The 13,438-nt window shown below is 41.4% G+C and overlaps 1 protein-coding gene across 1 annotated transcript in view; it reads right to left on the bottom strand.

Annotated features, from left to right (window-relative positions):
• The window catches only part of DHX34 (DExH-box helicase 34), a 403,223-nt gene that overhangs the window by 123,584 nt on the left and 266,201 nt on the right, over positions 1-13,438 (bottom strand). The window contains exons 11-12 of the mRNA XM_085625635.1: positions 11,489-11,722; positions 2,638-2,811 (exon numbers count right to left, since the gene is read on the bottom strand). Of these exons, the coding sequence (XP_085481761.1) occupies positions 2,638-2,811; positions 11,489-11,722 (408 nt within the window). The remainder of the gene's footprint in view (positions 1-2,637; positions 2,812-11,488; positions 11,723-13,438) is intronic.

The following is a 13,438-nucleotide window of genomic DNA, read 5'->3' as shown; positions in this document are numbered from 1 at the left end:
GTAATACAAAGTCAGCGGAGTACCAATTTTATGTGGGAGGAGGTAAAAAAAAAAATATTGGGTGAACTGATTGGAAGTGGTGTCATTGAGCCCATTGAGACATCCAACTGGATTTCCCCAGTGGTCATCACACTGAAGAAAGATGATAATCCGAGGTCTGTGTGGACCTGAATGGGATGAACCAGAACAGTGTGACTGACAATTTTCCTCTTCCCAATATCAAGGAACTTATCTAAGTTTAAAAAGGAGAAAGGTTCTTCTCAAAATCTGACATGCCTATCACCCAATACAATACGTCTGTCTGCATGATCGGTCCAGACCCTTGACAGCTTTTATCACCATGGAAGGCACTTATCAATTTACCCGTATTCTGTTTGGATTGGCATCAGCGCCTAGTGTCTTCCAGCGGATGATGAGTGAGGTCTTTAGGGTTTTGGACTTTCAGGAAGACATCTTAGTCTTTAGAAACAAATTGAGGCAGTCATTGAGTGTCCCTGAAAATGACACTGGATCATCATTCTGAGGATAGTGTGACTTTGAGACGAGAAAATGTGAATTTTTAGTGGAACAAAACTAATACTTAGGACACACGTTGACTGCTGAGGGAGTCAAGCCAAAGCAAGATTTGTTGTCTGCAATCAGGGCTGCTTCAATGTCCAGAGATAAGGAGCAGCTGCGCTTGTTTCAAGGGTTAATTGAATACTACGTGAAATTCGTAAGGGAATTCAGGTTTGCAAAGGATAGATGTGAGGATGATGAGTGCAGTGGATACATGTTGATGAGAGATGATGAAATCAGACACTCAAGTGGCCCTCGCTTGGCTTTCATAATTCCAGGGCAAGGAGTAGTATTAGTTCAACTGCAAACAATGCTTCTGGGGTTCAGCCTTGCAGGATCCCCAAGTTCAGGCGGCCATCCTCTTATTTGCAAGACTTTGTTCAATAGTTCTTAGTGCTTGTTTCACTGGAGGTGGGAGAAAGAATGTAACTTCGCATCCCTTAGCATCTCCTCCTCCCTGTTGCATTGAAAATGTTCTTTAGTTGCAACTATTTCATGAATTTGTGTTTTACCTTCTTTTTCTCATGTTTAACATTTTCTCTTACGATGTTTTGCATTATCTGTGGGAACGGAAGGGAATGTGTTATAATGGGATTACTTGCGCTTTAACAACGTGTGCTAATTGAGTTCCAATTGTGCTAGCTTGAGTGGGTTCCATTTGCTGGCAGTTGCCTGCTGATCTATGAAGTGGGCCCTACGTCGTTTGAGTCTTGGGCTAACCAATAAAGGCCTGTATTATCATCCATGTTGGTGGACTAGATCATTACAGCATACCAGTAGAAAATAAAGTAACTTTCACTGTACTCGGTCTCATGCATGAGCTTCAATATAAATACCAACTGACAAAGCCCACAGGTGTGGCACAGAATATCAGCCTTTCAGTTTTGTCAATGCTTGTTTTGTCATGGTTTTTGAAAAACTTTATTTTTGGGGCACCTGCTGAATCCTTGTTAATCTAAAAAAACAAGAAAACAGTAGCTAAAACCCAAAACATTTTTTGGTTTCTAAATACACACATTGCCATAGTAGTTCCTGGCACCGAAGGGGACTACTTTATCTGTGGATGTTCTCCAATGGATAAATAGGTCTGGCTGAAGGCCCCTGTAAGTAAATATATTATACACATAACTGTTGAAAATAAAAATGTTTTGGCTAACGCCAGAGCTAGAAATGCAATCCCTTATACTGCAAGGCACCAGCAACTGAAACACTAGATTACAGACAGAAAGGATGAATCCAGATTTCAGAGCAATCTCCATTCTGGCCATCACTGTGCACCCCACAGGTTTGTGCACGTACAATTTAGAGATGAAACACCTGGTGCAAATTGCACATGCAATTTACAAAATGTTTAAATTAGTGCACCCCAAACCAGGGAAAGTGCACGCCATTTGTGCAGTGGCCACTGCTCTGTGAATCAAATGATAAGTAGATTTCACACACTAAAATAACATAACACATGGGATCTGCAATTAAGGGGGTGCACAATTAGCACCCTAGATTGAGCAATTCTTGAAATGCAACCAGGAGTATTCCAGCTAGCAGTTTCAGATGTCTAAGAAATACTTTGAGTATCCGCCCCACCAAGTAGAACTACCCACTAAGAAATAAGTTTTGTAAATATGCGTGTCTTTGCCAATAAATGCGAATGAACAATGGAGTGACAGAATTCCCTGTCCTCTTGCAGCAGCTTCTAAATCATACTGTAAACAGTCTTGTCTGACTACACTGTGTACTCCTTCTTGTGATTCCCATAGGCGTTAAAACAAGAAAGTATTTTTGCAATATATTACCATTAACATTTATGCAAAGCTGGTAGATAAGTTTCACTCTTTTAAGTCTGCATTTACTCTAAACCTACAAAATAAGGGACTAAAACACTCACATCATGGAAATCTTATCTGGAACAGTGATACGGCACTAGTTCCAAATTAAATTTAGAACATATATTCTTCAATTTAAAAACTCATTTAGATATGGGGGTCCTATAGTAAATGCTGCAACAATACTACACATTGAATTGCAGAAAACAATCTACATTTGAAACAAAATAAATCCATCCTTTGTAGAGGGTCATACCTGGTCGGAGTCCTTGCGACAACTGTTGAAGGCATCTGGTAGAGCGATCTGGGGATATAGGCCACGGCACACAATGAGTTTCAACAGGGTAAGCTGTTGGCCAGAAAGATCCCGATACTGGCTCGATGCTGCATGGAGCTCCTCCACATTATGGCGCAGTTTAAACTTAATGTCCTGTGAAGAGAAATAAACCACCTTAGAGTTAGTAGCTTAATTCATGCATGGGCAACCGTAGTAGCCTCTTGTTTGTATTTCTTGTATTTCAATAACTTGCACTACCTCTGGGCCTATTCACCACACTCAGTGTAAGAAATTCTACCAGAGACATTAAGTATAATTTACTTACCATATTCATATATGTACCGGTAGTCAATGTACCCCTTTCCAAAATGCTCAAGGTGTGTAAGAGTGTCAAGGTGAAAAAGCAAGCATTAACCTTTTGGAAGCCGGATGCATACACACCACACTTTTCATACAGTCCATGTTACAATTTAGGTCATCCCGATATCCAGAATATGAAGGGACGTATCAGAATCTGAAAATGGATTCCGTGGAAAAAGAAGAAAGCATAATTTCCTAGCAGAAATGAAAATTCTAGAGGACATAAGAAAGGAACAACAGTGTTGAGCTCAGAACAAAAAAACAGCCTAAAGCTCACTCACTCAACAAGCAGAGGTAACATCAACCAAACTACAAAGGTCAGAGCCTGCAAATGGCTCAAAAGGGCTATTGGCCAGAACTGAATTGAAAGCTTATTAAACATGAAGGCCTTCTGGCCACTCCTTCCAAAACTGCTCCGTAAACTTGCAATTGTGCGTCAGTGCTAGAAGGTCATCTATGTTTGTCCTTTTACTCAATGAGAGTTCAGTGTAGTTAACGTTGCGAGTTTCTGCACTCCTTTCAAACAGTTCTGAAAATATCTTCCAATTCTCAGTCTGTTTGCCTTGTAATTTTAACCAATCCAAATGACACTGCTGACATGTTTCACATAAACAAAATCTGCTCTGGTGCTTTCTCAAGGCTATCATTAATGAAATGGGAAAAAAATCAAGTAGAGACAAATGCAGGACGTAGACAGTAAGCAAAGAACATGTTTTTACTTGAGTTCAGAAGGCGATACCCAGATAAGAACTGCAAACTCTATGCTACTAGTGTGATCACTGGAAACTGGGAAGCGCTACTAATGACATATAATCTAATGGTGAGTATTCTGTTAAATATTCATAGTGTGAAAACAAACTTAAAGTGTTTAATGACAACAATCTATTTGGATTAAGCAAACTGCAAAATTAAGAAATTAAAATTATGCAACAAGTCACAAGGCATTTCCAATAAATAGTTGTACTTTTTATTATTGTCTTCATTGTACTGATTTAGTTGTATAAGCAAGAAGCTGGTGTTTTAAGTTATGCATAGCCTGTGTTCCAAAAACACTTTCATGCACAGTCAATTTTACAGTTGTTACTAGTAACATTACGTCTCAGTTCTCTGTATTGATCTTTGTCTTGTATTGCTTGCGCATTATTAAGCTTGGGACTGTTGCAGGGATTGACCTTTTACTAGTGCATTTTCCATTTTCAAGAAATATGAGAGCAGACAATTTTCTGTAGGCCCTATTTCATAAAGTATAACATTTGGATTAGTTACAGGACATTTTAAATCGCTTAGTTCAAGTCTAGTCAGCGTAGTCCTGTATAAGAGCCGATCTGTGTGTAAATAATGCTAGTATTGCACTGCTGCAGCAGACATTTTAGTATGACGTATGACACCTGACGTGATGTGTAAGATGTCTCCAAAATTGGGAACTGTAGTGCAAGTCTTGGCAGTTGTTTTGGTCGCCTTCTTGGGTAGCTATGCCAAGACATTCCTAGCATGTCAGTAAATGTTATTTATTAAATAAATCTTTGCCACACTTATATGTATTAGTTGAGGTTTTAGATTACAGTGAAATTTGTTAAATTAGGTAGATCACATTCAAAATATAGATCCTGTCACAACTGTAGGGCTCATATAATTGTAGCTGTAATACTATTGTATTTTGTTCTATATATTATCTTCAAGCACAGGATCTCTGTTATTACTACGGAGAGCTTCATTTTGATAGGGAGATAATTAGCTGAAGTGACGGTGCTGTGTATTTTTGGCTAACAGATTTTTACATAGATTAAAGTTCTATTTCCGTCGTTCCTAAAAGTCATAGAATTAGTTCTTGATGTAGTTCAAAAACACCTGGATTAATAAACATGGCTTAGAACTTCATTGATACCACAGTATCCATATTGGCCAACATGTGTGATCGGGATGAGCCAGTGAATGACTGCAATCATCTTAATCTCAACCTGAACAAAAACAAAATCCAAAGATTAGGTAACTGTGCAAAAAATATCAACCTGGAGTGCTGACCCAGGAGAAGCAACCACCCTATCCACACACAGACACAAAACAAAAAGCCTAGGATTCATCTTAGATGCAGATCTTACTGTGGAAACATAAATGAATACTCTAGGTTGATCCTCAACAAACATGCTGAGAATGTTAAAATGAATTTTCCCCCTTCCTAGGCTTCGACAAGAGTACAAGTGATAGCTGCATTTGTGCTCTTGTGCCTAGACTATGCAAAAGGTTTATGCTTAGTAGTCCAATATTACTCATAAGCAAGTCACAGTCGATCCACAATTCTCAGTCAAACCATCTGTAAACCTGAAACACTGTAACCACATCACCCTGGCTCTTGTGACTTTGCACTGGCTTTCAGTGCATCTACGGATCTCATTCAAAGCACATGTGGAATTCCCAGACTACCCAAACAAGGAAACTAGAAAACTGCCTTTTTTTGTGGAAGGCTATTCAAATATTTGCCACCTAAGCACTCCTAGATAACACCCATCAACAATGAAACAAGTGAACCACAATAAAAGTGAGAACAACTCAACAACTTTTAAAGTGAAAGGAAGCCGCACAAAGCACAGTCTATCTCTCACAGATCATTCGATATGAACAAGCACACAAGCAGAATCACATTCACCACAACGTGATTGACCACGTCAGGATCTCACACATCTCGTACAACTCTTCCTACACAGGTCCTACTACAATCACCCACTTCAACAAACATGTAATCCACTTGTACCACTCTGAACAGTCAAAGTGCCACAATGCCAAAATGGTGGCAGTTCCACACTACACAATTTACAAGTAACATAACATCTGAAAGACCCTGATGGCCATGAATTAAATTCTATGGTACAAGGCACCTAAGCTGATACAGGAAGGGAAGGGATGCAGGCAAGATTGCTCAGTTAGTTGTTAAAAGCAAGCTACAGACGTCTGCTTGAAGTTGCAAGACACCTAGGTTCATATTCTAGCAAGGCAAAATCAGCCCTCCATCCTTCTGGTCAGCAAATATGGTGACATTACGTTTGTCAACAGCGAAAGCTTTCAGAACTGAAGGGCCACATGTATCAACCAATTTTGCATTCACAGATGTCCCGATTCGCAGAATCGGCCCGTTTGCAAACACAAAAAAGGCTTTTTACATCGATCAAACCCTATTTTGCGATTCGGTTACCTGTTTCCGAATCATAATGGGTTAGCAATTCAGTATTTGGAAGGGGCGTGTTTAGGGCATCCCTTCCAAACAGCGAATTGCAGTGGTATGTATGAATGTTTTGTGACCGTGAATGCAGTCGCAAAACCTTTGCACCTTACCACCAACTTCAAGTGGGTGGTAACCCATTCGCAAATGGGAAGGAATATTTCCTTTGGGAATGATGGTAAAAATGTGTTTTTAAGAGCAGGCACTGCCTGGTCTTTGAAAAAAAATTATTGCTTTATTTGCAAGCAATCGCGGACATTTTGGTCTGCTTACCCAGGCAGGCCAAATTTTAGCGATTCATAGGGGGTTCGCAACTTGCGACCTACCTCATTAATATTCATGAGGTAGGTCGATTGGTGTGCCCCTACGAATCACTAAATGAAACTCTTGGATATTTATACATTTGGAATAGCGATTACCTAATTGCGATTCGATGTAAATCGCAATTAGGTAATCGCTATTCCAAATGTTGATACATGTGGCCCTTAGATACAGCAGAGAGCAGTTCAAAGCACAATATGAAAACAGACCATTAGGGAGATCAAGAGAGCTTTATCCCACCAAATAATAATTCCAAAACCCTGACCAGATTCAGCCACAAAAGGACCACTGCAATCGGGAAGCAACTTGGCCATTCTCTCAATTTATGTCTATCTGTCTGGAACTTTGCTGCATTCACTGTGAGGTTTAAAGTAAGGGTGGGCGTAGTTCGCGAAGTAGCACTTCGCGAAGCTACGCAAAGTGAAGTTCGCACTACGCGAGCTACGCGTAGCACTTCGCGAACTGCGAAGTAACATGTTCGCACTGTGCAAGATGTTGTTTTCAATGATTGCACAGTGCGGACAAGCAACCGGCACTGTGCAATCATTGAAAATGGCATCTTGCACAGTGCGAGCTGTAGTTTTCTGCTGCTCGAGTAGATTTTTACTCGAGCTGCAGCTTTCTCAACGCGAACTGGTAGTTTCTCATCGCGAGCGGTCGCGAGCATACGCGACCCCTCGCAATGAGAAACCTGACCTTCTCGCGTTGGGAATCTCGCCGGGAGGTTTATTTTCCATGCTCGCGATCGCGAACAAGGAAAAAGTCTCGCCAGGATGTCATTTTGCTTGCTCGCGGTCGCCAACTTGACGTTGAGGACCGCGAGCAAGCAAAAAATGACCGCAGCACTACGCAACACTACGCTACGCGTGTTCGCACTGTGCTACGTGCAGTTCGCGTAGCGCGAAGTAGCGCGAACTTCGCAAACTACGCGAGCGTAGCGTAGTGCTTCGCCCAGGCCTAGTTTAAAGGCAAAGTAAAATCTCTCGACCAAGACTCAATCCTCCAGACACAGACAAGAATTTTGCAAACTATTTAGAAGGTTTGTTCAATCCTCCAGCCATAGACAAGAATTTTGCAAACCATTTAGAGGGTTTGTCCATTGGTTAACATCAGTCATAAGGCTATGTTAATTATTTTTCAGCACCTAACATTAGGATGCTTTAAATACATTGGGAGTTATAATTCTGCACCACATAGTTCTAAAATGTACTGTTTCTGTGTTCATCACAGTTTTAACTGGCATGCTTTTTAGGACATGTACATGAAGTCATATTCTTCTTAAAAGTAATAGTGTTTACGGACAATCAGTTTGTTTTGTGAAAAATACTGTGCCACGTTGCACTAGGAATTGCCTTCACTGCTCAACTTCACTTCCCCAGAAGAGTCAAGTGTCAAAAAGTAGTATATTTGTTACGAGGTTGGAATGCAACAGTATTGAGGCACTAAGACACTTGTGGTAAACATCAGTGTTCACTTAGGATAAGAGACCTAGATCACAGTTTGTAGATTTATATAGAGCAGCTTATCAGCCGCAAGGGTATCCAGACCCTGTTCATGAGCACGGGGAGATTAAGTGATTTGCCCAGAATCATAGGATGTTGCACCGAGACTTTAACCCGGATCCCGAGCGCCTGAGTCGGCAGCTCTGACCACTGTGCCACATCCTCTCAGGCGGTTCAAGGTGTCATCTCATGCCCACTGGAGCACAGCTTGTTGGTAAGGAGCAAATGAACGCTCTCTGTGTACAAAAGAAACAGGTAAAGTTTCACAAGCATCACTGGCCAGCCAGTACACAAAGGGGTACATTTGCAGTTGTATCTGGAAGCTAACAGCTCGACTTTGGGTTTCTCCGCAGCCTAAATAAAAGAAAGTCTAGCGAGCAATACAGCTCACATTTGTTGGGAAATGGGTAAGCCTACTCAAGTAAGTCACCTGGATGTTGTTGATTTCAGACAGTTGGACCATGAGAAGCGCACACTTTGAGCCAGTCCCCATTACAAAGAATGACAGTCCAGGAAGCAGTAATCCAAAAGGGGGGACAGGGGGGCTATATTTAAGGAGGTCCAATGTACAGGTCCCAACAGACTATATCCAAAACGGGGTACAGAGTTCCTCAATTGCTAGAAGGAAGAGATGCGGTCAGTAAATGGAAAGCTCATTCACCAAGGCTTGTTGGTAGAAAACAAAGGACCCAGGGGAATTCCTTTAGGTGGAACTAATGCTCTCACACACCCAGCAAGCTAGGTGTCATGCTTCATCATATGAGCATTGCCCCTCGTCAAGTCGGCGCTGCAATCCTTGACGGGCACCCGAAACCGGGGCTCTTTGTCGGGGATCTTTTGTTCCTGCCGATATTCGCTTGGGTGTGAGGGGCCTAATAAGAAAAATGTAGCAGAAGTGTGTAATAAAAATGGTTGGTCAGGCCTAATAGTACTTTATTCATAAGGTAGACTACCCTATTAAAATGTGTAGAGAGGCTAGATGCTAGAAGTAAGGTGTCTAGGCGTGAAGCTCTACTCTAAAATGATCGACATGTTTCTCGCCATATTAGTCAGGAGGATCTTAGGCAATTCATCAGGATCAGTAGCTGTCTACATTTAAAAATGGTGATGTGTACTCTACATACCACGTCCGATGCTGCGGCCTGTGAATATGAAGTGACAACATCAATAGTAAAAACAATGGCATCTCTACCTTGAACACATAATGTCAACAATGGTGTTTGCACACAGCACCGTGTATAACGTGATGATAGCAACCTGCTTCAAGGTGCACTATTTGAAGGAACACTATTTGAAGGAATAGTGAACTATAAGTGAGAGGGGTGTTTTGGTGTATTAGAACTACTAATACGCTAAAGCCGTGACAAAAAAAGGTTCACTCACCTAATACATTGACTAAATGCGCTCGCAACGGAGCTGGCGGCTTTAAAGGACACCAATTGGGTCCTAGGGTAAAAAGAGGGAGGGGGAGGGAAGGGGAAAGAGAAAAGGACATCTACTAACAATCAAGGTACACAAGACAGGGCGAATAGTGCACCTTGAAGCAGGTTGCTATCATCACGTTATACACGGTGCTGTGTGCAAACACCATTGTTGACATTATGTGTTCAAGGTAGAGATGCCATTGTTTTTACTATTGATGTTGTCACTTCATATTCACAGGTCGCAGCATCGGACGTGGTATGTAGAGTACACATCACCATTTTTAAATGTAGACAGCTACTGATCCTGATGAATTGCCTAAGATCCTCCTGACTAATATGGCGAGAAACATATTAGACTAGGGTAGTCTACCTTATGAATAAAGTACTATTAGGACTGACCAACCCTTTTTTATTACACACTTCTGCTACATTTTTCTTATTAGGCCCCTCACACCCACACCCAAGCGAATATCGGCAGGAACAAAAGATCCCCGACAAAGAGCCCCGGTTTCGGGTGCCCGTCAAGGATTGCAGCGCCGACTTGACGAGGGGCAATGCTCATATGATGAAGCATGACACCTAGCTTGCTGGGTGTGTGAGAGCATTAATTCCACCTAAAGGAATTCCCCTGGGTCCTTTGTTTTCTACCAACAAGCCTTGGTGAATGAGCTTTCCATTTACTGACCGCATCTCTTCCTTCTAGCAATTGAGGAACTCTGTACCCAGTTTTGGATATAGTCCAGGAAGCAGAGCAGATGTGATAAAGTGTTCCCCTGATTGTTGGTATAAAACAGTATGCAAAAGCTGTCTGTGAGGATTAACATTCTTGAGATACAAAGTGATTGCAGGTGACTCTGCACCAGGAAGACAATCTTCATCTCAGCATATTCATGGGTGCAAAGTAGCCCTCAGAGGTCTGAAGGCGCACCACTACCTGTATTCTGATGAGTCAACAGTGACCAACACATGTGGACCATTGGTAGTTAAAGATAGAAGCACTGCTTGAGAGAGATGGAGAAAGGCAGACTAAGTGTGAAACTTCTGATCACACCAAGAGACAAGATGCATCTGCGTCATGCACATCGTCAAGCTGGCTGGAGGTACCACCTGAATACAGGAAACATTCAGCACCAAGTCCCTTTGTTACCACCAAGTGGGACAGAAGCTTTGTAATGTAAGAGGAACCACGTTTCGTTGAAGTCCAAAACCTTCCTCTGGGGTGGCAGTAAGGTTGAACCAAAGGGGGGTGAGGCTGTGAGGTTTGCCCATAATACGTGGCAAGACCTTCTCCAATGAATGCAAATGTCAATGCAGTAATGAGAAGATTTTCGGTAGTACGCCAGAACTGAACCGTAGAGGGAAGTTCGAACATGTTTATCTGAGCGGAGGGGATTCATCACATGTGCACATTGGAATATAGTCAATTCCACTGACAAAAATGGAAAGCCAAAGAGGCCACCGAATTAGTGAGTATGAGGGGCTCAATATGGGTATCCATTAAGAGTAATTATAGGTAGCTTCTGAACCTCTCGTCATGCACGTCCTGTGATATCGCTTGTTGCAAAGGTGTTGAAGCGAGAACTAATGAAATGTAAGCAGGCATTTACTAGCCTATTTTGTGTTTCAACTCCTTGGTCCCAAAATCAGCAACAAATAAGAGTCCGGAGTACTGTGGTTGAAAGCAGCGGGGTAACGCTTTTATGTAATTAAAAGTTAAATGGTCAAAGGCTTTAAAAAGTCAGTCTCATTAACCCTGACATTTCGGTGAATTGATGCCCACTGAGTGCAATCAAAAACAGGAGCACATTGCTGACCTGCAACAAACCTAAAGAACTTACTATGATGGGACTGCACCAAAACAAGAAAGTAAACATCGCGGATGAGCTCAGGGTTACTTAGTGACTTTAGAGGTTAACCCTGACAAGGATTGTGAATATTTCTTGTGGTGGGTACTCGGTCCCCTCAACTGACAGTTACATCTTTAGCCACTGAATCCTAATGTTACCAACCTGAATATCAACACTACTGTTCTTGTTGGCACCATCAGTGGTCGCTTCATCGCTTGAGGACCCCATGTCCTCCTCCTCCAGTCTGAGGACTTTGCGCTTACGCCCATCTGTTTCTTCGTGCTGTCGCTTCAGCTGATACAGCTGTTTGCGCTCCCGGTGCTTCCGCTGTCGACTGTAGCTGTCACCAGTCTGAATGTTTGTGTCTTCTAGCAGTCGATGGTCTTTCAGAAGTTCCTAAATCAAAGATAATAGCACAGGCACATTTAGGGGAATATTTTGTTTTAGAAAAGTGGACGCTTCTCTTCTCTTAACACAATGAAGTCACAGCTGAAATGTTTCAATAGCTTTCCTGGCCATGTTTATATCGAGAAATGCATGGAATGTCAGAAAACAGGATTGGTTTATTTTTACTTAGATCACATTTTCCTTTTTTATTATGAAAAGAATAATATAATCCCACTATGCTAGCCTCAAACATGTTATATCAGTTAACGTTACACTTCAAAGTTTTGCTACTTTAGTTTCCTGACGGAGAAAGTAGAAAAAGATAAGGAAGGTGAGATATTCCAAAGGTAGATCCATGGAACCAGACCTTTGATGAAAGCAATATTGCATCATTCACATACAGTGATCCACTTGTTCCACATGTCTTCACACTTTCCTTGTTAGGTTCTCTAATGAGGCTAATCTAGATAATTTAGATATTAAATACTTCCATTTTAGAAGAGTGCTGAAGTCTTCCAATAATCCGTTGTGCTTACCTATCTTTAAAATCTAACCAATTCTGCAGCTGGCTAAACCCTTAACACCCTTCATACGCCAGTTATTTCTGACATTTATGAATCAGGGTTCACCACTTTTTGTGTGTAAAAATGCCAGATTCCATTGAGTGCCTTTTCACCCCCTCCTACTTTTATTATCCATTTTACTCTGCTTGAAATATTGGTCTCTTCTGTTTTATCTGTAAAGAGCAGGGACATCCCCAGTGGTTAGAATTACCAAAAAAAATACAAATTGCTTTTCAAACATATTCAGTTTCTCTAAGGTTGTGCGAAATGTGCGTAATTTCCTTCTGCCTAACTACATCAAATTTAGGAAACATTATGTGAAATTAAGTGAAATGTTAAACTGGTGTTTAGCATTTCGTTTGGCATATTCGAGCAAAACGAGGCCTTCATTCCGTTTTGGCCACAAATTGCGCAAAAAATACAAGTGCCTTAAACAGCCTCTCGCGTTCAGTTTGTCTCAGTTACTCTCAAGCTCCATATATGGGGAACAACCTTTACAACGCAACTTTTACAACGCACTACACTTACAACGCATTTTTTACAACGCACAATCCATTACAACGCATGACATTACAACGCATGACACTACAACGCATTTTTAAAAACTACCTTTACAACGCATTCCATTACAACGCATACTACCATTACAAAGCATACCATTACAACGCATAATATAGTAATTTTTACCCCTATACTATCCAACACTTACCCTACTGTTGCACCCCCTGGAGTTAGAATAGTAATTTTTACCCCTATACTATCCAACACTTACCCTACTGTTGCACCCCCTGGAGTTAGAATAGTAATTTTTACCCCTATACTATCCAACACTTACCCTACTGTTGCACCCCCTGGAGTTAGAATAGTAATTTTTACCACTATCCAACACTTACCCTACTGTTGCACCCCCTGGAGTTAGAATAGTAATTTTTACCCCTATACTATCCAACACTTACCCTACTGTTGCACCCCCTGGAGTTAGAATAGTAATTTTTACCCCTATACTATCCAACACTTACCCTACTGTTGCACCCCCTGGAGTTAGAATAGTAATTTTTACCCCTATACTATCCAACACTTACCCTACTGTTGCACCCCCTGGAGTTAGAATAGTAATTTTTACCCCTATACTATCCAACACTTACCCTACTGTTGCACCCCC

Source organism: Triturus cristatus, chromosome 9 (genome assembly GCF_964204655.1).
Source record: "Triturus cristatus chromosome 9, aTriCri1.1, whole genome shotgun sequence".
In the NCBI taxonomy this organism is placed as follows: domain Eukaryota; kingdom Metazoa; phylum Chordata; class Amphibia; order Caudata; family Salamandridae; genus Triturus; species Triturus cristatus.
The sequence above is the reverse complement of the archived record's forward strand: the minus strand, read 5'-3'. Positions and strand labels throughout refer to the sequence as shown.